This window comes from Protopterus annectens, chromosome 5.part0 (assembly GCF_019279795.1).
Source record: "Protopterus annectens isolate FY-2018-M chromosome 5.part0, PAN1.0, whole genome shotgun sequence".
Classification (NCBI taxonomy): domain Eukaryota; kingdom Metazoa; phylum Chordata; order Ceratodontiformes; family Protopteridae; genus Protopterus; species Protopterus annectens.
This window is the reverse complement of record NC_056735.1, coordinates 993,757,036-993,778,659: the sequence shown is the minus strand read 5'-3', so window position 1 is coordinate 993,778,659 and position 21,624 is coordinate 993,757,036. Positions and strand designations below refer to the sequence as shown.

General features: G+C 43.0%; 1 protein-coding gene across 1 annotated transcript in view; it reads right to left on the bottom strand.

Moving 5' to 3' along the window:
* The window catches only part of ERBB2 (erb-b2 receptor tyrosine kinase 2), a 2,110,185-nt gene that overhangs the window by 2,054,861 nt on the left and 33,700 nt on the right, over positions 1-21,624 (bottom strand). Inside the window, exon 3 of the mRNA XM_044071955.1 lies at positions 18-169. Coding sequence (XP_043927890.1) covers positions 18-169 — 152 coding nt within the window. The remainder of the gene's footprint in view (positions 1-17; positions 170-21,624) is intronic.

Sequence of the window (21,624 nt, the reverse complement as noted above, 5' to 3'; positions counted from 1 at the left end):
GTTACGGTACAACTTACCTTCAAGAAGGAAAGATCATCTGACTCACTGAAATGGGTTATCTCCAAATTGCCTTGGACAAACTGACACTTTTCATACAGCTTTCGGAGAGTTGCATAATGGTTTGCCAAACTTGTCGGAGGCTGTAGCTTCATGTCTGTTCCCAAGCATACTGGAAAAAAAAGATGTATAGTGTTTAATTTAAGGGTGCAATCAAACAAAGTAAACAAGTAAATACATGAATAAAACAGTTCTGTAACATTATGTTACCCAAGAATGATGGCAGAAGAAGACAAAGCTGGTCCTACAATCTGCCCTTCTGATATAACTAACACTGTGTGGCTGCCCCAGTCACTTTCACCTTTCCACCACTTACCCCATCCTTTCCTGAAAGATTTAGTGTACCTACACCAGAACAGTTCATTCATCCACCACCTCTTCCATAAAGCCAAACAGACTCTGACTTCCTAACCTTTCCTCCAGTGACCTCTTACTGTTTCATCCATTGTGCCATCTTTTCCTTGCTTCCAGAGAGAACAAATGCAGTTCCACAAGCCTCTTTATGTACTCTTCCTTCTCCACCAATTCATCACATTTCTTGTAACTTTTCTTTGCAGCAGTTATCGCTTTTTTTCTTTAAAGGGGCAGAAGAACTCATGAACAGTACTCCAGCCCCAGCCTGATCTGCCAGCTGAACAGTAATACGTAGGGTGGAAAGATTATCTGTCCACTGACTGAGCATCATACAATCAACAGTAACATAACACTAACAATTTAAAAAAAAAGATAAGATTTATTTAACAATGAAAATTTCAGGAAAGTCTGATATACTATTACAAGAAACGTAAATGCGCATAACAGTTTACATTTCCATAACATTCAGCTTTAATTGAATTAGGGAAACGGCACATTCATATTCTTAAACAGACATCTATAGCCTTTAAGGATAAACAATTTCTAGATAGTAGGTGTTTCCTAATATAAATCATAAGAGACTCTGATTAGGATCTTTCTACTGTAACTCTTCTTCATGAAGAAGTGATAACACTGCTATAAATGCTGCTGTTAATGAAGACATTCCTGGTAAAGAAAACTCAAAAAATTAAACCCTTTCCCCCCAATACTGGACATCTGAGTTTGCATACTTCTTTCATAGTTATCAAGCTCTTTCTTATGTCACCCTTGTTCAAGGTACCAATTACTGCTATCAACATCACCTTCCACTTCATGCTAAAACACACTTTGAACATTTGTCAGAATTAGCTTGATCTTCAACTGTTTTTCTGTCACATGCATCTGTTGTCCCCTTATGCCCAATAAAAATTCCTTGCACAACAGTTTTATTATTTCTTCAAAAAAATGTGCTCAAGTATTTCAGCTGCTTGTTCTCACCTAATTCTAGGTCAATCTCAAAACATACAGGGATTACATCAGTAACCAGACTGCCACATCTCTAACAAGACAAGTCCAAACTGCTTCCATTCCTGAACAGCCTTGCTGGTGTTAAATTACTGTGTATGTAACATCGGCACATTTCCTCAGTTTTATTCCATTGCCATACTTCTTCCTACTGTTCTGCTGATAATGGACAATGTTCATGGTGTCCCCATTTCACTTGGAATTCCCCTAATGTGAGCTTTACTCTCCCTTCCCAAAGTCCTTTTGAGAATGTTCCCATTTTGCCACAGGGCTAACTTTTAGAAACTGCTCTGTGACTGGATCTGAAGAATTATTTGAGTAAGCATGCAAACATTTCAAAATATCTGCAAACCTTGTAGCCTCAGCTCATGTACTATTCACCTACTGTGTGTCCAACAAACAATCCTTTATATCCATGCCATTTTTATACACTATTTCTAGTATACGACTTCCGATATTCAGGAAACTGTTGTATGTCTTGCGCTTTGTGATACTTTTCACATCTGATACCAGACAATAGCTGAAATTGGTTATTCTGTATCAGTTCATTGCCCAGTTCAACAAACATTAAATAAATAATAAAGAAATGTGAGAGCTAACCAAATTTGAATGTTTGTGAGCACAGCAATTAAAATGTACACTTAAAAGGTCTGTAAAAAGAAGTGTGTGGACATGTGATATGAATATGAAATGTAAAGACAGGCTCCTTTAAATACACAACATGATGTTAACATAAAGCAAATTAAATTGCTACAAAAGGAACAAGAAACCTTTAAGAACTTTGGTGACAGAAAGTAGTATTTTAAAAGCATAAGAAGTGGTGTACACATATGTAACAGAATTATAAAGAAAATAGAAGGATAATATGAGTAGAAAACAAAGAGATAAAGGAAGAAAGTGAAATATGTAAAGAAAGGAAGTTAACAAGGCTTTATGTCAAGAAGGTCAAGAGGCAACAATTTAACGCAAGAAGACACCAGGGAAACTACTAAAAAAGGTTCTTCCAATGTATACAGGATGAAAGCAGTTATTCAAGAAAATTATTTGGTAGTTAAGTGTTGTGCTCTGTAGTCTGTGTACTTAGATGAGTAGGGGTTCTATTCTCACTGTAGTCAAGTGTGTGTGTGTGTGTGTGTGTGTGTGTGTGTGTGTGTGTGCGCGCACATGCATGTGAGCTGTTGCTTGACATTACAGACAGCCTTTTGCACCAGCATGTGGAATACTGTTATTACCATATTCTCCTTACCAGACACTGCTGATGTCATCAGCTATAAAGTGTTGTCTGACACACTCCAAGTCAGACTTGAGCTGTGGCGCTTGCATCAAGTACTATGTTCTATAATCTGTGTACTTGGGTAGAGGTTCTATTCTCACTACAGTCAACGAGCTGTTGCTTGACATTACTGAGACCCTTTTACACCAGCATGCGGGACACTAATTTTGGCCTCAACAAACTCTGCTGATGTCATCAGCTACACAATAGTTTTGGATCTGCAGTAATCCCATGGTCAGACAGTGGGCTGGAGGCCAGGTAGATGTGACTTCATCCTATACCACACAGATCACAGTAACATGGCTTTTAATCTATCCAAATACATCATGGCATGGTTCATAGTCTCTGTGTTATGCTAATGAGAAAGGCCTGTGGTCTATCCAGCTACTGCATGCGTCTGATGAGGGTAATGTAAAAGAGATCATTATACTGTTGTACTGCTCTGATGAGGTTTCACTACAGTAGTGTCATACAATCCTAATATCTGAATATAATATGGTATTACTTATTATGTGCACCATATGTTTGTACTGTGAAATCCTTAAAGACAGAAATTAGAAATTGATACACATTGCAGTTTCTCACTTCACAACCATCACAAGTAAAATCAGTATACGGCTGTGACACTTTGATGCTAAAAACTGTTGAACTTTCCTAGGAGAATACAAGTTCAAGGTACAATGACCACTTCAACAAAATAAATGCAGATATACTAAGAAACAAGTTACCTATGTACCATGAGCATCAGACAGAAGGTGTTTGTATCCTTGATTCCAAAAGATAGAAAACAGGGATATGGCACAGTTATCATCACTTGTAGATGATGTTGTTTGGGGGTTAGGGAGCAGGAAGCCTAGGCTGACATAAAAGGCAGTTGGTGTGTGTGTGTGTGTGTGTGTGTGTGTGTTTGTGTGTTTGTGTGTGTGTGTGTGTGTGTGTGTGTGTGTGTGTGTGTGTGTAAGAAAGAGAAGATGGCAGACATATGTATAAAAACACAAATGGCCAGTGAAACTAAATGGGTAACTGTGGTATGTGTATCTGTAGTGGGTTTTCCAGGAGAAATAGTTGTGTAAGTGTGTGCATGACCACAGCCAAGCCCTGTGTTCATTCTACATCTTGGTCTGTTTAATCTGTGCATGGTAGAAGTGGCAGTTCATTGTTAGCATCAGGACAACAGTTAGATGCAGTGCAGCTACATGAACATGACTAATATCTGCTGGACTAGCTCCCGTCATGGGGACACCCACAACCACAACCACCATTGCCTGCCACTTCTATGGGTGGACAGCATACTCCCTGATGGAGCACTGGCACTATGTGAGAGTGATCGGAAATGGCCACATTGGTTGACAGCAGACGATGTGGCTGACCTACGCCCATGAGAATGCTGTTCCCCTCCCAGCAGACATTCCATCACAGACACTGCTCATTCCGTAACAGACACCGCTCAGTCCATCAGAAACACCCCTTGTTTCCAAGTCTCATTCATTGGATGCTGTGAATGGGCAACATAGTTTAGCCAGTCACTCACAGAATCATCGGAAGTTACTAGGCTATTGGCTTTGAGGCCCTTATAAGCCTAGTCAAGAGTTTAGTCCATATTTAGATAAGTTAGCACCTGATAGCGCTGTCCAAAAGGGACACGGGTGGAATCCCAGGGATGTATCTTTTGTTTCCCATCCAGTTATCTAGGTTGCGCTTAAAAAGGGGTACTCTGCTTGATGTGGAGAGGGAGTCTATTCCACAGATGGGGGAGTCTCTGGGACACAAATCTGTCCCACTAACAAGTCCTATTGATGTCACAGACCAGGTTGAGGCCACTCATGTGGGTTATTCGCGTGAAGCTTGACTTGCAGGTATGCAGCAGTCCCAACAAGGCTGAGTCCGAGATTGCCTTGTATGCCAGACAGAGCTCACCTCTGAGGAGTCTGTATGAAATTGAATAGAGAGAAAGGGCTTTTAGTCTAGCTGTGTATGGCAGATTTCTGAGGCCCTGGATTCTCCTGGTGAGGAACCTCTGTGGTCTCTCCAGCTGCTGCATGTGCCTTGTGAGGTACATGCCGAACGGGGTGTTGTACTCAGTAATGGGCCTTATAAGGGAAGAATACAGGGATGTTATAACCTCCTTGTCCCTGGATGAAATACCCTTACTTATGAGGTGGGAGATGTAGACAGCTTTCCGTACAATGGAAGCAACAAGGTGGTCAAAAGTCAGGTGCCCAGGTTAATAGCAACCTGACTTTTGAACACCATGTTGCATAGCAGACTGTGCCACAGTACTCTGGGACATGCACTGTGTAACCCATTCTATATTATTGTCCTTAAAATGTGTGAGGATACGAACTGAAAATCATATAATATGCACCTGTCAAAAAATGAAGGCCAGCTTGGGTGTTAACGGACAGAACCTGTGAATTGTGTGCTGCTTACTTACATTTCCAACCTTGCATGCAACACTTTCTAGAGCTAAGCTGACACACTCAGTGGAAGTAAAGCAGCCTGCAATCCTGTTGTGATTTCCTCCTACCAAGCAGTAATCACTTACACCTGCAGTCAATTAATAATGTACACCATATAAAAAGGCAACCCTGCAGCTAGGAAAGTTGATGTTCATTCTATATGTTTGGAACTTTAAGAACAAACATTTTCGTCATGATAGCTCTACAGGGGAGTACTCATTCTCACAATGTATGATTCCATTTTGTCACCTACAAACTGCATATGCTGGAATGTATTTAACAATTATGTGAAGGACAGGCTTTTACACTTTTATCTGTATGCATTACTTAGAAGTGCACTGATGTTATAACCATGTTTGTCCAGCTATTTCAGAGGTAGACAAGACTGGTCACACATTAAAAAAAAAAATAGAAATGAATTTTGTGTGAGAAATATGTCAAAATGTTTCAGGGACAGGTCCTTTGACAGCACTTGCTGCATTTCAAAGTCATCTCGTTAGCCAAAAGGGTAATTTGCCTCTTCTTTTGTGGGGGTAAGGGGTTAAGGTGAGCTACTGTTATGGCACTAACAAGGATATCTTGCTTGTTACTCTCTCTGTTTTGCATCCTGCCTGTTGTTAGTATTACACATATCTAGACTGTAATTTGTATTACCAGTGGGTAATACTGACTGGCTACCTTTTAAGTTGTATATGTAAACACTTATTTTGCAGTTATGACGTACTTATGTGTTTTATACATATGTTTTCTTTTAAGGCGTCAACAATCAAGGCATCGAGCCGTGTGAATCCACATCTAAGACCCTTTACAGGTGCTGAAAACCAAAAATAAGTGATGGTCTTCGACAACATGGTACCTTCCTCCCGCAAAGGAGAAGGTAAATATGGGCCATGGGCTCGTAATATGGCAACATATTGTTGCCAATGTGAATGCTGTGGGCGGCCACGGCAGAACCTATGAACAGGTGTGCCACACTGCCATTGATATGATCACTGCTGCAAGAAGGAGAGCAGCTGCAGTAGACTATGACCTCTTGGTTACAGGTGTAGGCCCTGCTAGGGAACCACCACTGACCCCCAATGAGGATTTCCTAACCGACTTAAGGACCACACAAAGCTCATAGAAAAAAAGTCCACCATGTGCTGGATGTGGGAGCCAGCATTTCTGACATATCAACCACATCACAAGAGGAGCTTCCAGGTAGGACTTGTTAGCTGAACCACTGAATACTGTTGTATATTTATAGAATTTAAATGAAAAAGTTAATTCTGTGTCACATGTACTTATTTGGTTGGGGGGGGGGGCTATGAAGATTGCTACTGTTATAAGCTTAGCTTGCATTTGTCAGTCACATTTCTGTTTAAATGCTTGTTTACTGCAGTTATAATAAATGTATTACACCCTGTGTTACAGCTGATTGTGATGTTGCCCTTATTTCTTGCTTACGTCTTTCAGGGCCATCAGGCCTCCAGGAAAGCTTGCATTCTGCAGTTGGTAAGCCAAATACTTTGATGTCAGTACTGATGAGCAATTTAAACAAATATTACAATGTGTGATTTTGATCTCTGGTGTGTTGTGTGTACTGCAGGACTGTCTGTAATAGTGGCGGCATTGTTACTTACTTAGCATATATTGCACTACAGTAGTGCCAGTATTAATATATTTCTGTGTTTATTTTTTTTTTTATTACAAGTTATTCTGACAGCGAAACGGTGGGCCCTGTGCCACATGATATCAGTGTAGCAGCAGACTCCGATGATGATAGTGGCCATCCATCCTCTGCATTTATACTGGACAGTGCCAGTAGGTCTACGCCTACCAGTTCGCTGAGCCCACAGATCTTGGACAGGTGTCCGGCGATGCCACTGATCAAGGTAGTGTTTCTACTGTGACTTCAGTGCCTGTTGAATCTGGCCGTAGTCAAAGTGAAGGTGAGGTGCCACACAGGAAGACTGATAGGGGTGCTTGGAGGGGGTCCGCTAACCCTCCTCCACCTGGTGCAGGTGTCACTTCCCATGTCACTCAACATATATTTAGGGCAGTCATGGAGGGAGAGGCACATTCCCATATGTGCTGCAGACAAATGCTCAAGGATATGTATTTAACACAGTCTGATGTGTGACTGCCTTCACTGTGTTACCAATTCACTGGATCGGATGAATGACACATTGGAACAAGCAATGTCTGTGATGGAATGTCTGCTGGGAGGGGAAGAGGAGAATGGCATCTTTGTGGGTGTAGGTAAGCCACATCTGCTGTCACGCAATGACATGGCCATACCTGATCACACTCCCATATTGGAATTTCTTCTACTGCAACACCACTGACTGTGCTGTCCACACACACTGATGTGGCAGGCCATGGGGTCGTGGTCCTGGGCATTCCCATAGAGGGGCCACATCCAGCAGACAGTAGTCACGTTCAGGTAGTAGCACTGCAGGTCATTGTGATCTTGGATGTCAATGTACCAGTGCAACTCTTGGCAGAGCCAGTTCTCAAGGTTGGGGATGACAACAATGAAAGTACAGTTGTGTACACTTACCATAAATGCAGATGTTCGAGTGTATTCACTGTTGCAGTCATTACATTTGGGTAATCTGCTGGCAGGTTGCCCTCAGTCGGCCTGATTAACAAGGTCTTGGGTCCTGCGTCAATTGCTGTCCCTTCTTCCATGACATCGGGAGTATAAAACATGCAGCCGACGCCATTACATCATTTTTTCTTGCCCCAGATGTCAGGTGCCCCCCAAATGGGGAGCAATATTTTATATATATATATATATATATATATATATATATAAAATTTAAAACACAAAAAATATACCTCCAAACAAAAGCAAATACACCAAAAAGGCTTTTAAGCATAGTAAAGGAAAGTAGAGGTATAGTAAGAGAAAAAACAGGGGGCTGGAGGGTGGGTAACCAGGACTGCAACAGTGAATACACTCGAACATCTACATTTATGGTAAGTGTACACAACTGTACTATGTTCTTCGTGTTTCACTGTTGCAGTCATTACATTTGGGTAGAATCCCAAAGCTATGGTTGGGAGGATGGATTTATACAGCATTAGGAGCAGCTATGAGGCCCTGCAGGACAGCAGTGGCAAAGCCAGCTCTGGATTTAGAGAAGAGAGGTAAATGGTAATGTTTGGTGAATGTATGAACTGAGCTCCAGGTAGCAGCTTCTAGAATGTCTCTGGTAGGAACCCCTCTGAGAAAGGCTGCAGAAGTAGATGCGGCCCTGGTGGAATGAGATCTGATCCCCTTGGGGATAGGTTTACCATGGTGCATATAGCAGAAACGAATACAATGGCTTATCCATTTGGAAATAGTCTGCTTTGAAATAGCTTTTCCCTCTGACCCTGCAGCAAATGCTACCAATAGTTGTTCAGATTTTCTTAGAGATTTTGTCCTGTTTAAGTAAAATCTAAGTTGTCTGTGTACATCCAATGAATGCAGAATCCGCTCACCCTTGTTCTGTGGATTGGAAAAGAAAATTGGCAGATGAATGGTCTGATTAACAGCCACAATGGATACCACCTTAGGCATGAAAGATGGGCTGGTCTTGAGAGACACCCTGTCCGCATGAAAAATAATGAAAGGCTCCACTGCCATAAGAGCCTGTAATTCAGAAATCCTTCTAGCTGAAATGACTGATAAAAGGAAAGCTGTTTCCAGGAAAGAAATTTTAGGTCTGCAGTAGCAGCTGGCTCAAAAGGAGGGAGAGTGAGTTTTTCCAAAACAAAATTGAGGTCCCATGCAGAGGTTGGTGCTCTCCTGGGAGGTCTTAAGTTTTTGGCCCCTCTGAGATACTGCTTTAGCAGAGGATGAGAGAAGAGGGGAGGTTCTGTGTTGTAATGAGTTGAAATGGCAGAGGCATGGATTTTTATTGAAGAAAAAGATAGGCCCTTGTGAAGCATCTCAGTCAAGTATTGCAGAATCTGAGGAATATTGGGCATTGCTGTGCTTATTCCTTGTGATTGGTTCCAGGCACAGAATCTCTTCCATTTGTCAGCATAAGATTTTCTAGTACTAGGCCTTTTAGCCTCCAAAATGACATCCATCACAGGTTTGCTGAGGGATACCAAGGGTGAAATTAGATAATTAGCCACGCTGCAAGATTCAAAGTTTGGAGCTGAGTGTGCAGAATTTGGTAGTTCTGCTGAGACAGTAGGTAAGGTGTCTGAGGCAGGTGCCACGGAGGAAGGTGTGACACATTGCGCAGGAGTGGGTACCAGTGTTGGCGAGACCAGTCTGGAGCAATCAGAATCATTTTTGGTTTGTCCTGTCTGACTTTTAGTAGAACTTTGGAGAGCAGAGGCAGAGGGGGAAAAGCACAGACTGATAGTTTTTTCCAGCTGAATGATACAGCATCCACTTTCCAAGCTTTTTTATGATGAATTCTTGTGCAGAATTTGTCCAACTGACAGTTCTGGGGTGAGGCAAAAAGATTTATGTCTGGACTCCCTCATTTGCAAGTCAACATGTTGAAAATTTGTGGTTCCAGTTTCCATTCGTGTGGGTCCATAAGATTTCTGCTTAGTTCATCTGCCAGAGTATTTAGCTTTCCTGGCAGGAATTGACCTTGTAGTTGTATTTGGCTGGTCAAGGCCGTGTTCCACAATGCCATGGCTAGTCTGCAAAGGGGGTAGGAATGTGTACCCCCCATGCCTGTTTATGTACCACATAACTGTGGTGTTGTCTGTCTTTATCATTAATTGTCCTGGAAAAGGTAGTCCTTGAAGGCTGTCAGTGCATTCTGTACAGCTAACATCTCTTTCTGATTGATATGAAGGTGCATTTGATTTGGGCTCCATTTGCCCTGAATGCACTTTCCTGCCAGATGAGCCCCCCAGGCATAGTCTGATACGTCTGTAGTTAGGGTGTGGGTGGCAGGGGGTGGAGTGAATGGCAGTCCCTTGTTTTGGTGGCAGGCCTCTGCCCACCATAAGAACTCTAGTTGCAGGCAAGGTAGCTGGCTATATACCCAAGCAGAGCTCCACGTGGTCCTGCAGAGGGGTCCTGGCAACAGAGAACTGAAAGAAGCGACCACTTTCCAGATTTAAGTATTTTTTGGCTTTTTTTATCTGCATTGTCCTCTCTGGCTTTCATTTAACTAGCTATAACTGTTTTTGTGTCTATCTGCTGATTTCTGAAGTATCTGCACTTAAAAGTAGCATTTTGGTCGACTCTGGTCGATTAATACTGCTTTTTGTTAATTTAACTGCTGAGGCTGCCCACTAAAGTGTGCTAGCCTATGTAAATCGATTTTACTGTTTGCTTAATTGCATTTCTGTGTGCTTTCCTGAAAAAACAAAAAACAAAAAAAAATACTCCTTGTTTTCCGCCTTTGCTCGACTAGTTTGGACCAGTATACAGGCTTTGCTGTATTCTGGGCTGTGTGTAGTTCCTGTGTTGGCCATTGCCTTACTTGGATAGAAGGAAGTTTCTGAGCTCACCAGTGGGAGTGGGGAGCCTTGAGCAGCCTATCTGTCCCTGGGGGAAGTGACCTCAGCACTTGAGCTGTAAATTATTGGTTGCTTTGGACCATTTCTATCTCTTTTCAAGTTCCCTGCATAAAAATCCGCCTCAGGGCGTTTTTGCGCGGTTGGGCGCATAGCGCAGCAGCGGTTATACAGGTTTAAACTATTTCTGGCTCCGCCAAGTCTGCTCTTCAATTTTTCACTTAGAAAGCTCTACTCAGTCTATTTAGCTGTATATATTAGCACTTGTTTTCGGGACTTCTAGTCTTAGCAAGCACTCTTATAATAAAGTAAGCACTCTTATACTAAAGTAAGCACTACAGCCATCCACTACCCCTGTGAATACCCACTTCCCTTAAAGGCACAGCACTCCTTATAATATTCTAGTATGTCGAGTGGTAGACCACTAGCATCCTCTCTTGTTCAGCTGGTTAACCTGGGAATCTTAAGACAATGTTACAATTGTCTCATGTACACAGACAACCCTCTCCTCCTTCCTACTAACACAAATACTTGTGAGAGATGCAACTATATAGCCAGACTGGAGGCTGAACTCTCTCAACTCAGGACTGGCAAGACCAGACGGTACCCACACCCGAAGCAAAACCGGTCACACATAAAACCACCACCACTACAAACCAAACACATAAGAACACAAAGACATACTCGGAGGCTCTTATAAAAAACTTACCAAAACAACAGAGGCCTCCAAAGCAGACACCCAGAAATACACCCCCACAAAACGTAACACCTACAACACATACCTCAAACAACAGGTGTGTCACACAATCACAGCCCCTAAGGCAAAACACTATGCCAGAGACATTAGTAATAGGTGACTCTATAGTCAGACACACCGACGTTCCACTTACCAGGCTGAATAAGGAGAGGGTAACGGTGAGCTGCCTATCGGGAGCTAGGATCCGCCACATTACACATGCACTCAGGTCACTCCAAAGCAAGTACAAGTATGATGCAGTCATTGTCCATGCTGGTGTGAATGACCTGAGACGTACCTCCCTGGACTACATGAAAAGAGACATTGAGGAGCTCTTCGATTATGTAGCCCAGACTGGTATGACCCTGACCCTGAGCAGCATCCTGCCTTCACCAAGAATGATGCCTCAGTACAAAGACAAAATGATCAGTTTTAACAACTGGCTTAATCACTGGTGTCATTCTAGGGGGATCCAATGTGTCAGCCTGGGATGACATGCCGGACAAGCCGCGTTGCTTCGCAAGGGATGGCTTGCACTTGTCACCACTGGGCTTCCGGATACTGGCCAAGGCTCTTGCCACCCCCATAGTGCCTTTTAGGCAATGCTCAAAAGACAAATCAACCTCCGTAAAAACAAAATGGAAAAAATTAAGGGTAATGCTGCTCAACGCCAGAAGTCTAAATCTCAAGATGCAGGCACTCGAAGCACTTCTCAGTATGGAGAACATCGATGTCTGTGCAGTAACTGAAACCTGGTTCAAGGCTCCTGAGAGCACTCCAGCGCTACCAGGCTATACCTCATATCATGCTTTTCGCCTCAAGTTCCAGGCCGAACCACAAAGGAGGAGTGTCCATTTTCATAAAGGACACCTACACCTCTCGACTGGTGGCTACCCATGAAGCATCAGAAACCATACAGGTTTTACTCACCATAGGCAAAACTGCCATACAACTGGTCGCATGTTATAGAACACCCTCCCAATCCCAGGAATCCCATCAAGCATTCCTGAAAACACTGGAGGATATGAATGTCACACCAAACACCATCATATTGGGTGACTTCAACTACCCCAACATAGACTGGGCCCACTATTCTAGCCCTAACACCCTAGCCCAAAGATTCCTGGAATTCATTAACTCAAATGCTATGGAGCAACTGGTCACTTCTCCTACGAGGAGAGATAATATACTTGACCTGATTATCACAAACATGGGGTCCAAATGCTCCGCACCGGATATAAACCCCTCACTAGTAAGATCTGACCATAAACTGATCACGTTGGATGTACATATCCCACCCCACCCCCAGAACAAAAGACTACAGTGAAAAATTTTTCAAAAGCTGACTTTACACTCCTTAAGTCAGAAATGATATCCTTTAAGCCTACTGGGTTAATGGAAACCACATCCCAAAATGCTGAATCCTACACAACAGCCTTCTACGGACATCTCCAAGAATGCATGGATCAAGCAATCCCAACTAAAACCAAGACCCTCTCCACCAAGGGAAAACGCCCGGTTTGGTGGACCCGCTATAAACAAACTGTACAACAAAAGAAGGAAGCTACTGCAGGACAAAGCCAAATCCCACAAGGGAAAGGCTTCCTGATCAGCACAAGTAAAAACTACGTTCTCTCATAAAACATCTAAAGCCAACTTTGAGAGAAAGATTGCCAAGGATACCAAAGACAATCACAAGGCCTTCTTCAATTATGTCAGAACCTTGGGAGGAAATTTGCTCTGAGTTGGTACACAACGACAAAAATTCACTGACCCTACCGACATTGCCAATATTCTGGCAGATAGGTTCAGTGCAAATTTCTCCCTCCCTCACCCCTAAAGATGAAGTAATTATCCCTGCTGAATGTAACCTACCTGTCATCTCAGACATACAGGTGAAATCAGCACTCAACAAAGCAAAAACACAGCATCTATGGGACCCGATGGTATCCCGGTTGCGTGTTACGTGAACTTCAAGATGAACTAAACCCACACCTAAAACGCTATTCAATCTTAGCCTCACTACAGGATATGTACCTGAACACTGGCGACAGCAACAGTGGTCCCACTCCACAAAGGGGAAATTCTACTGACCCTGGTAACTACCGCCCCATAAGTCTGACCAGCCTGGTCTGCAAGGCTATGGAAAGAATCATCATGGAACTCATAAATGGCGATATTGGAGATCTGCAGACCCTTGATCCCACCCAGTTCGGTTTTGTAAAAGGCAGATCCTGCCTCTTAAACCTGGTTGACTTCTTCGAGACAGTCACTAGTGCCATCGATGAGGGCAGGGCTGTCCACACTGCCTACTTGGACTTGGCTAAAGCCTTTGACACGATACCACACTCTGGCATCATAGACAAGCTCAGCAGCCTAAATGTAAATCCATATGTCACAAGATGGGTAGCAAACTGGCTAAAAAACAGAACCCATAAGGTCAAAATTGCTGGAGCCAAGTCAGACTCAAAACCAGTCACGAGTGGTGTCCCACAGGGCTCAGTCTTGGGACCACTCTTATTCAGCATTTACTTCTCGGATGTGAAAGCAAATATGGGAGGATTATGGCTGACAAAGTTTGCAGATGACTGCAAACTGGGTGCCATAGTTGATTCACCTGCTGACACACACATCCTACAGAAAGGTCTCACTGAAAAGGACAACTGGTGCCGGAATCATGGCCTCAAACTTAACGCCAAAAAATGTATAGTCATCCCCTTTGGGAAAAACAAAGTACCCACAAATTATCACATAGACAATAACCCAAAGAGTACGGAAGAAGTAATCAGAGACCTGGGGACTCAAGTCGATAGTGACCTCTCCTTTGACAACCATGTTGCCAAAGTGGTCAGAAAGACATTCTACCTTGCCCATCTCATCATGAAGGGATTCTCATCCAGATCAAAGGAGGTCATTGTACCTCTATATTCCTCCCTTGTCAGGCCCATGATTGAATATAATGCTCCATTTGGGATGTATCTCACCCGGCACATGCAACAACTGGAAAGACCCCAGAGGTACCTCACCAAGAGGATCATGGGTCTCAAACATGTGCCTTATCCAGCTAGATAAAAGAAACTCCAGCTCTACTCAGTAGCATACCGCCTGCTCAGAGGTGATTTGTGCCTAACATATAGGGCCATGTCCAACCAAGAACTGATGGACATGCTCCATCTCAAAAAATCCAGATCCACCAGAACCACGCGAGCAAAAGATTTCAACCTCTGCACAAATATGAATAAAACATGCTGGAGGGAAAGATTCATAACACAGAGGTTACCCGTACTCTGGAACAAAATCCCAGTTCATGTGAGACAGAGCCCTTCATTGGCACTGTTCAAGAAAAATCTCGATGCATGGATGGGAGATCGTAAGTTTACCCCGGGAGTCACCTCAGTGTCACTACTAGACAGAGGTATAGTTTACTAAATAATGGGGTCCCACATGTGTCACTACTAGAGAGGCGCAACTATATAATACGGGGTGTCGTAAGCCACATCATTGTTGGCTAGGCTTGTAAATGCCCCAGGGCAGATAGCCTAGTACACTACTATGAAACTATGAAACTATGATAGGAATCATTGTTTCCAGGCTGTGACAGTGTTGACTCCATAAACTTTTTAACCACTGAAGTTTCCTCATATGCAGTCTTGCATATGGAATTAGAAGAATGCAGGAGGCCTTGAACCCCAAGGCTTGCAGAATTTGTCTTGCAGACAGAAGGGTTTTTGTGGCCACCTGTTTTAAGTAAGTCACCAATTGAATTTGCTTTTCTGGCATAAGGTAAGTCATCTGGGCAGTTGTATTCAAGCTTGCACCCAGGAATGTAATTTTTTGAGAGGGTACCAGGTCTGATTTATTTTCGTTTATGGTGTACCCTAGACAAGTTAGAACCCTTTTTACAAACGGTAGATACTTTAGAAGAATGTCCTTGTTTTCTGCCTGACTTAGACAATTGTCCAGGTATGGATATATTTGAATATTTCTTTGACTGCAAAATGTAATCACTGGAGCCAGGCACTTTGTGAAGACTCTGGGCACAGTAGATAAGCAAAGGGCAGTGCAGACAACTGGTAATGCAAGTAGCCTGCTTTGAAGCAGAGGTATCTTCTGCAAGATTCCCTGACTGGGATATGCAGGTAAACCTCTTTTAAGTCTTGAGTTACCAACCAGGCATCTTTGCCTAGCATAGGTAGTAACTGTTGAAGAGTCAGCATCTTGAATTTTGGAATGTCCAGAAATGTGTTTAGAGTGGATAAGTCCAGAACTGGACACCATGATTTGTCTTTTCTAGGTACCAGGAAAAGTCTTGAACATAAACCTTGTCCCTTTTCCTCTTCTGGTACTGGTTGAATAGCCCCCATGTTCATGAGGGACAGAACTTGTTTCTGGGCCTCTGCCCACTGATTTGGGGGCAGGTCTGCCCATCCGTTTGGGATTGGGTACCAATTGTCATCCCCTTTGGTAAAAACTCTGTACCCATGAACTACAACATAGCTGGTAGTCTACTTAATGCCGAAAATGTGATGAGACCTTGGGACACAGGTGGACAGTAGTCTCTCCTTTAATAATCACATTGCCACAGTAGTCAGGAAATCCTTATACATGGCACACCTCATCACAAAAGGTTTCTCATCCAGGAAAAAAAGAGGTTATTGTTCCCCTCTACTAGTCACTCATTAGAACCATCATAGAGTACAACGCCCCTTTTGGTATACACCTCACAAGACATCTACAACAACTGGAAAGGCCACAGAAATACCTCACAAAGAGGATTACTGGCTTCAAACAGATGCCCTACGCAGACCGCCTCAACAACCTCCAGCTTTACTCCATCACATATTGCCTGCTCAGAGGCGATATCTGCCTAACATACAAAGCTATGTCAAACTCAGAGCTGTTGGACATGCTCCACTTAAAGAAATCTCAATCCCTCCAAGCTACACGCTCTAGGGACCTAAACCTTGTCACCACAATAAACAGAACATGCTGGAGGGATAGATTCCTGTCTTAGAGACTTCCCGCATGCAGGAACAAGCTACCTATCTATATCAAACAAAGCTCCTCATTAGCACTCTTCAAGAAAAATCTTGATTGGATGGGAAATAGGAAATTCACCCTGTGGCTCTGCTTGACAGGGGCACAGGAAAATAATTTTCTTCGGTGGCGAAAGCCAGGGTACTGTTTTGGCTAGGCTTATATAGGCCCTAGGGCCAACAGCCTAGTACCTACTTATGAACCATCAAATGGGGCAATAAGGAAAGATATCTTCAAGCCTTCTGCTAAGTTACATAATCTCATCCAGATAAGTTGGCAGATAGCCATTCCCAGTGCCTGAAGTTCTAGCCATAACACCAGCTGCATTTGAAAGCAGAAGCAGGAATATGTTGGACATTGACTACAGTGTAGACAACTGGAAATCCACTGTCTTTTGGATATTCGCTGGTAAGTTAACAGAGAGGGACTTGGAAAGTTCCTTGGTCAGGTGCCTCCAGAAATGTCATATATTCAAGATAGTTCGGTGCTCTAAGTGCAAAAGTTCCTGATGCACACATCTGTTTCCCAAATCTGTCTGTTTCCCAAATCTGTCCAATGTCAATGACACCCTGTTAGGGGGATGAACAGATGTGTTCATCTTTGATAGCTGCTTTATAGTGGCTGCTGCCACAAACATGGCATCTATCAGGGAACTCTTGCTCCAGTGCATTCTGTCTTTTGGGGCAACAAAGATCTTGCTAGGTTTCCTGGGAGTGGGGTCCACCACATCAGCATCCTTCAATGCCCGCTGAGTCACCAGTTCTATAAGTGAATCAGCAGGCAGCACCACCCAGGAGGTAAAAGAGACAGCCCCAAAAGCCTTGAGGAACATAGTCTCTTCAGAAGAGGGTGTACCTGTGGACCAACCCCCTTGCTCTTTCATTAGTTCAAGGATATCACTGAAGGTGATGTCTTCCAGAAGGGATCAAGGAGATCCTTCTCCATCACCTAAGTCTGTGTCATCTGTGAATGACTCTGGGGAGGAGTCTAAATGTCTTTTCTTACATGTTTGTTTCTTAAGCCCTTGTAGTACTTTGGCTTCTAGGGAGGGTTCAGAATCAGACAGGGAAAGTACAGCTGTGTATACTTACCATAAATGTAGATGTTCGAGTGTATTCACTGTTGCAGTCATTACATTTGGGTAATCTGCTGGCAGGTTGCCCTCAGTCGGCCCGAATTCCAAAGTCTTGGGTCCTGTGTCGGTTGCTGTCTCCTCTTCCATGACGTCAGGGGTATAAAACATGTAGCCAACGCAGTTTTCTTTAGTTTTTCTTGCCTCCGATGTCAGGTGCCCCCAAAAAGGTAGCAAAAAAAATAATATATATATATATATATATATATATATATATATATATACACACACACACACACATATATATATATATATATATATATATATATATATACACACACACACATATATATATATATATATATATATATACACATACATATATATATATATATATATATATATATACATATACATACATACACAATATAAACTTTATCTTCATCTACAAGCAAATACACCACATATGTTGTAGAAGATAGAGAAGGAAAGATAAACTCCAGAATAACAGGGGGATGGCGGGAGGGTAACCTGGACTGCAACAGTGAATACACTCGAACATCTACATTTATGGTAAGTGTACACAACTGTACTATGTTCTTCGTGTTTCACTGTTGCAGTCATTACATTTGGGAAGAATCCCAAAGCTATGGTTGGGGGGCTGGAGCTTAACAGCATTAGGAGCGGCTATAAGGCCCTGTAGAACTGCAGTGGCAAAGCCTGCTCTGGATTTAGAGTAAAGAGGCAAATGATAATGCTATGTAATGGTGTGAAGAGAACTCCAAGTAGCAGCCTCTAGAATGTCTTTGGTTGGTACTCCCCTTAGAAAGGCTGCGAAGTAGCTGCAGCTCTGGTGGAATGAGACCTAATACCCTTGGGCACAGGTTTACCATGGTGTAAGTAGCAGAAACGGATGCAGTGGCTTATCCACTTTGAAATTGTCTGCTTTGAAATAGCCTTGCCCTCTGATCCTGCAGCATATGTCACTAGTAATTGCTGTTTTCCTTGGAGCTTTAGTCCTGCTTAAGTAGAATCTTAGCTGTCTATGTACGTCCAAGGAATGCAGAATTCTCTCCCCCTTGTTCTGCGGATTTGGATAAAAGGTTGGCAAATGAATTGTTTGTTTAAGAGCCACACTGGAAACCACCTTAGGCATAAAAGTACGATTTGTCCTCAGAGATCTGGGTAAAATATGATAAAAGGCTCTATAGCCATGAGGGACTGTAGCTCTGAAACTCTTCTTGATGAAGTAATAGCTAGTAGCAGAGCTGTTTTCCATGATAATAACTTTATATCAGCGGCAGCAGCTGGTTCAAATGGAGTCAGGGTGAGCTTTTCCAACACATAATTGAGGTCCCATGCAGGCAATGGTGATCTTCTAGGAGGCCTTAAAATTTTGGCTCCTCTAAGATACTGCTTTAGTAAAGGATGAGAAAAGATTGGTGGCTCTGTATTGTAATGAGCCGAAATGGCAGAGGCATGGATTTTAACTGATGAGAAAGACAGGCCTTTGTCAAGCATCTCAGTTAAGTATTGCAATATCTGAGGAATATTTGGTTCTGCTGTATCAGTTCCTTGTGCTTGATTCCAAGCACAGAATCTCTTCCATTTGTCAGCATAAGATTTAATAGTACTAGGCCTCCTGGCTTCCAAAATGACATCCATAACAGCTTTACTGAGAGGTGTTGTTTGTATGACTACATGATCAGCCATGCTGCCAGGTTCACAGTCTGTAGTTGATTGTGCAGGATCTGATTGTTTTGCTGGGACAGTAGTTGTGGTCTTTGAGGCAAGGTCCAAAGCTGGGTATTGAGACAGGTTCCTTAGGATTGGGTACCAGTATTGGCAGGGCCAGTCCGGGGCAGTTAGTATCATCTGTGGTTTCTCTTGTCTGACTATTAGGAGGACCTTGGGGAGAAGAGGCAGAGGAGGAAAGGCACAAACTGAAGGACAGGGCATCCACTTTCCCTTCTTGTCTGTGATAAGTCCTTGTGCAGAACCTTTTCAGTGGATAATTTTGAGGAGAGGCAAATATATCTATGTCTGGGCTCCCCCATTTCTCTGTTATGCTGAAGACTTGTGGATTTAGTTTCCACTCGTGAGGATCCATAAGGTTTCTGCTTAAATATTCTAACAGAGTGTTTTGTTTTCCTGGCAGGAATTGAGCTTGAAGATGTATTTGGTAGGTCAAAGCTGTGTTCCACAGTGCCATGGTTAATCTGCAGAGGGGGTATGAGTGTGTGCCCCCTTGCTTGTTTTTATACCACATGACTGTGGTGTTGTCCGTCTTTATCAGTAGTTGTCCTGGATGAAGTAAGTCCTTGAAGGCTGTTAGGGCATTTTGAACAGCTAGCATCTCTTTCTGGTTGATATGCAGGCGCATTTGTTTTGGTGACCATATGTCCTGAATGCATCTTCCTGCCATGTGGGCCCCCCAGGCATAATTTTATGCATCTGTTGTTATGGTTTGGCTGGCAGGGGGTAGAGTGAATGGCCATCCCATGTTTTGGTGACATGCCTTTGCCCACCATAGAAACTCCTGTTGCAGGCAGGGAATGACAGGAATCAGTTTTTAGACTGTGAGAATGTTGACTCCATAAACTTTTTAGGTACCATTGAAGTTTCCTCATATGCAGTCTTGCATACGGAATCATTAGGATGCAGGATGCCATGAAGCCCAGAGCCTGCAGAATTTGTCTTGCAGAAGACTGTTTTTTTGTTGCCATCAGTTTGAAGTAAGTAGTCAGCTGCCTTTGCTTGTCTGGCGTGAGGTAAGCCATCTGGGCAGTTGTATTCAAGCTTGCACCCAGGAATGTTATCTTTCGAAAGGGTACCAGTTGTGACTTCTTTTCGCTTATGTACCTTAGGCATGTAAGGAGCCTGTTCACAAACGCAAGGTGTCGAAGAAGAGTGTCCTTGTTCTCTGCTTGAATGAGACAGTCGTCCAAGTAAGGATATATTTGTATACTTTGTCTGCAAAATGCAATTACTAGTGCCAGGCACTTTGTAAAGACCCTGGGCACAGTAGATAAGCCAAAGGGCAGTGCAGAGAATTGGTAATGCATTAAGCCAGCCTTGAATCTGAGGTATCTTCTGCACGACTGACTTACTGGGACATGCAGGTATGCCTCTTTTAGGTCTAAAGTCACCAGCCAAGCATTCTTGCCCAGCATGGGCAGAAGCTGCTACAAAGTCAACATTTCAATTTTGGAATGTCCAGGTATGTGTTCAAAATCGATAAATCCAATATTGGCTGCCAGGCCTTATCCTTTCTGGGTACCAAGAACAGTCTTGAGTAAAAACCTTGTCCTTTTTCCTGTTTTGGTACTGTCTGAATGGCCCCCATATCCATGAGGGACGTAACCTGTTACTGTGCCTCTGCCGATTGATTTTTTGGCAGATCTGGCCAACCATTTGCCATTGGCAGAGTGTGGAAGTGGAATCTGTATTACTGTGATACGATGTTTAGTACCCACTTGTCCTGAGTTATTTACTGCCAATTTTGAGCAAAAAGTGCTAATTTTCCCCCTATGGATGCTGCCAAAAGATAAGTGCTTGGTGTAGGCAGAGGGAATTCATTGGGATTGCTTTCTGTAGGTTTGCGCTTTATCTCCTCCAGATTTGGAGGTGGAAGCGCCCCATTGCTTTGACCTATATGAATCTTGCGCCTGATATCTGGAACCCTTAGGGCATCTGGATTTGCCCCTTTGAGCTCTGTCCAACACAGGAAAGGACCAATTTTTTGGTAGGCCAGTGTCTACTGAATCTTGGTGGCTGCACTTGTAAGAAGTCTTTAACAGTTTGCATAAACTTAGCTTTGTCTTCCATTTTCTTTAAAACCTCTTCTGCCTTAATACCAAACAGAGAATCATGCTGTAAAGGTGCATCAAGCAATTTAGCTTTAACATGATCAGGTAAATTTTGTTCCTTTAACCAGGCATGCCTCCTAATCACAGATCCAGTAACTGCGGCCCTGCAGGAGGCCTCTAAGGAATCAAAACCCCATTGCAAAGTATGCTTTCCAACTTGTTCAGCTGCATGCAATAATTCCTGCAATTCTTTATTTTCTGCACATTCTAAAATCAACATAATTTTCTGTTTCAGCAATCCCATAACATGTTGTTGGTACTTAAGCATATGAAATTAACAGTTTAAGGCCCTGATT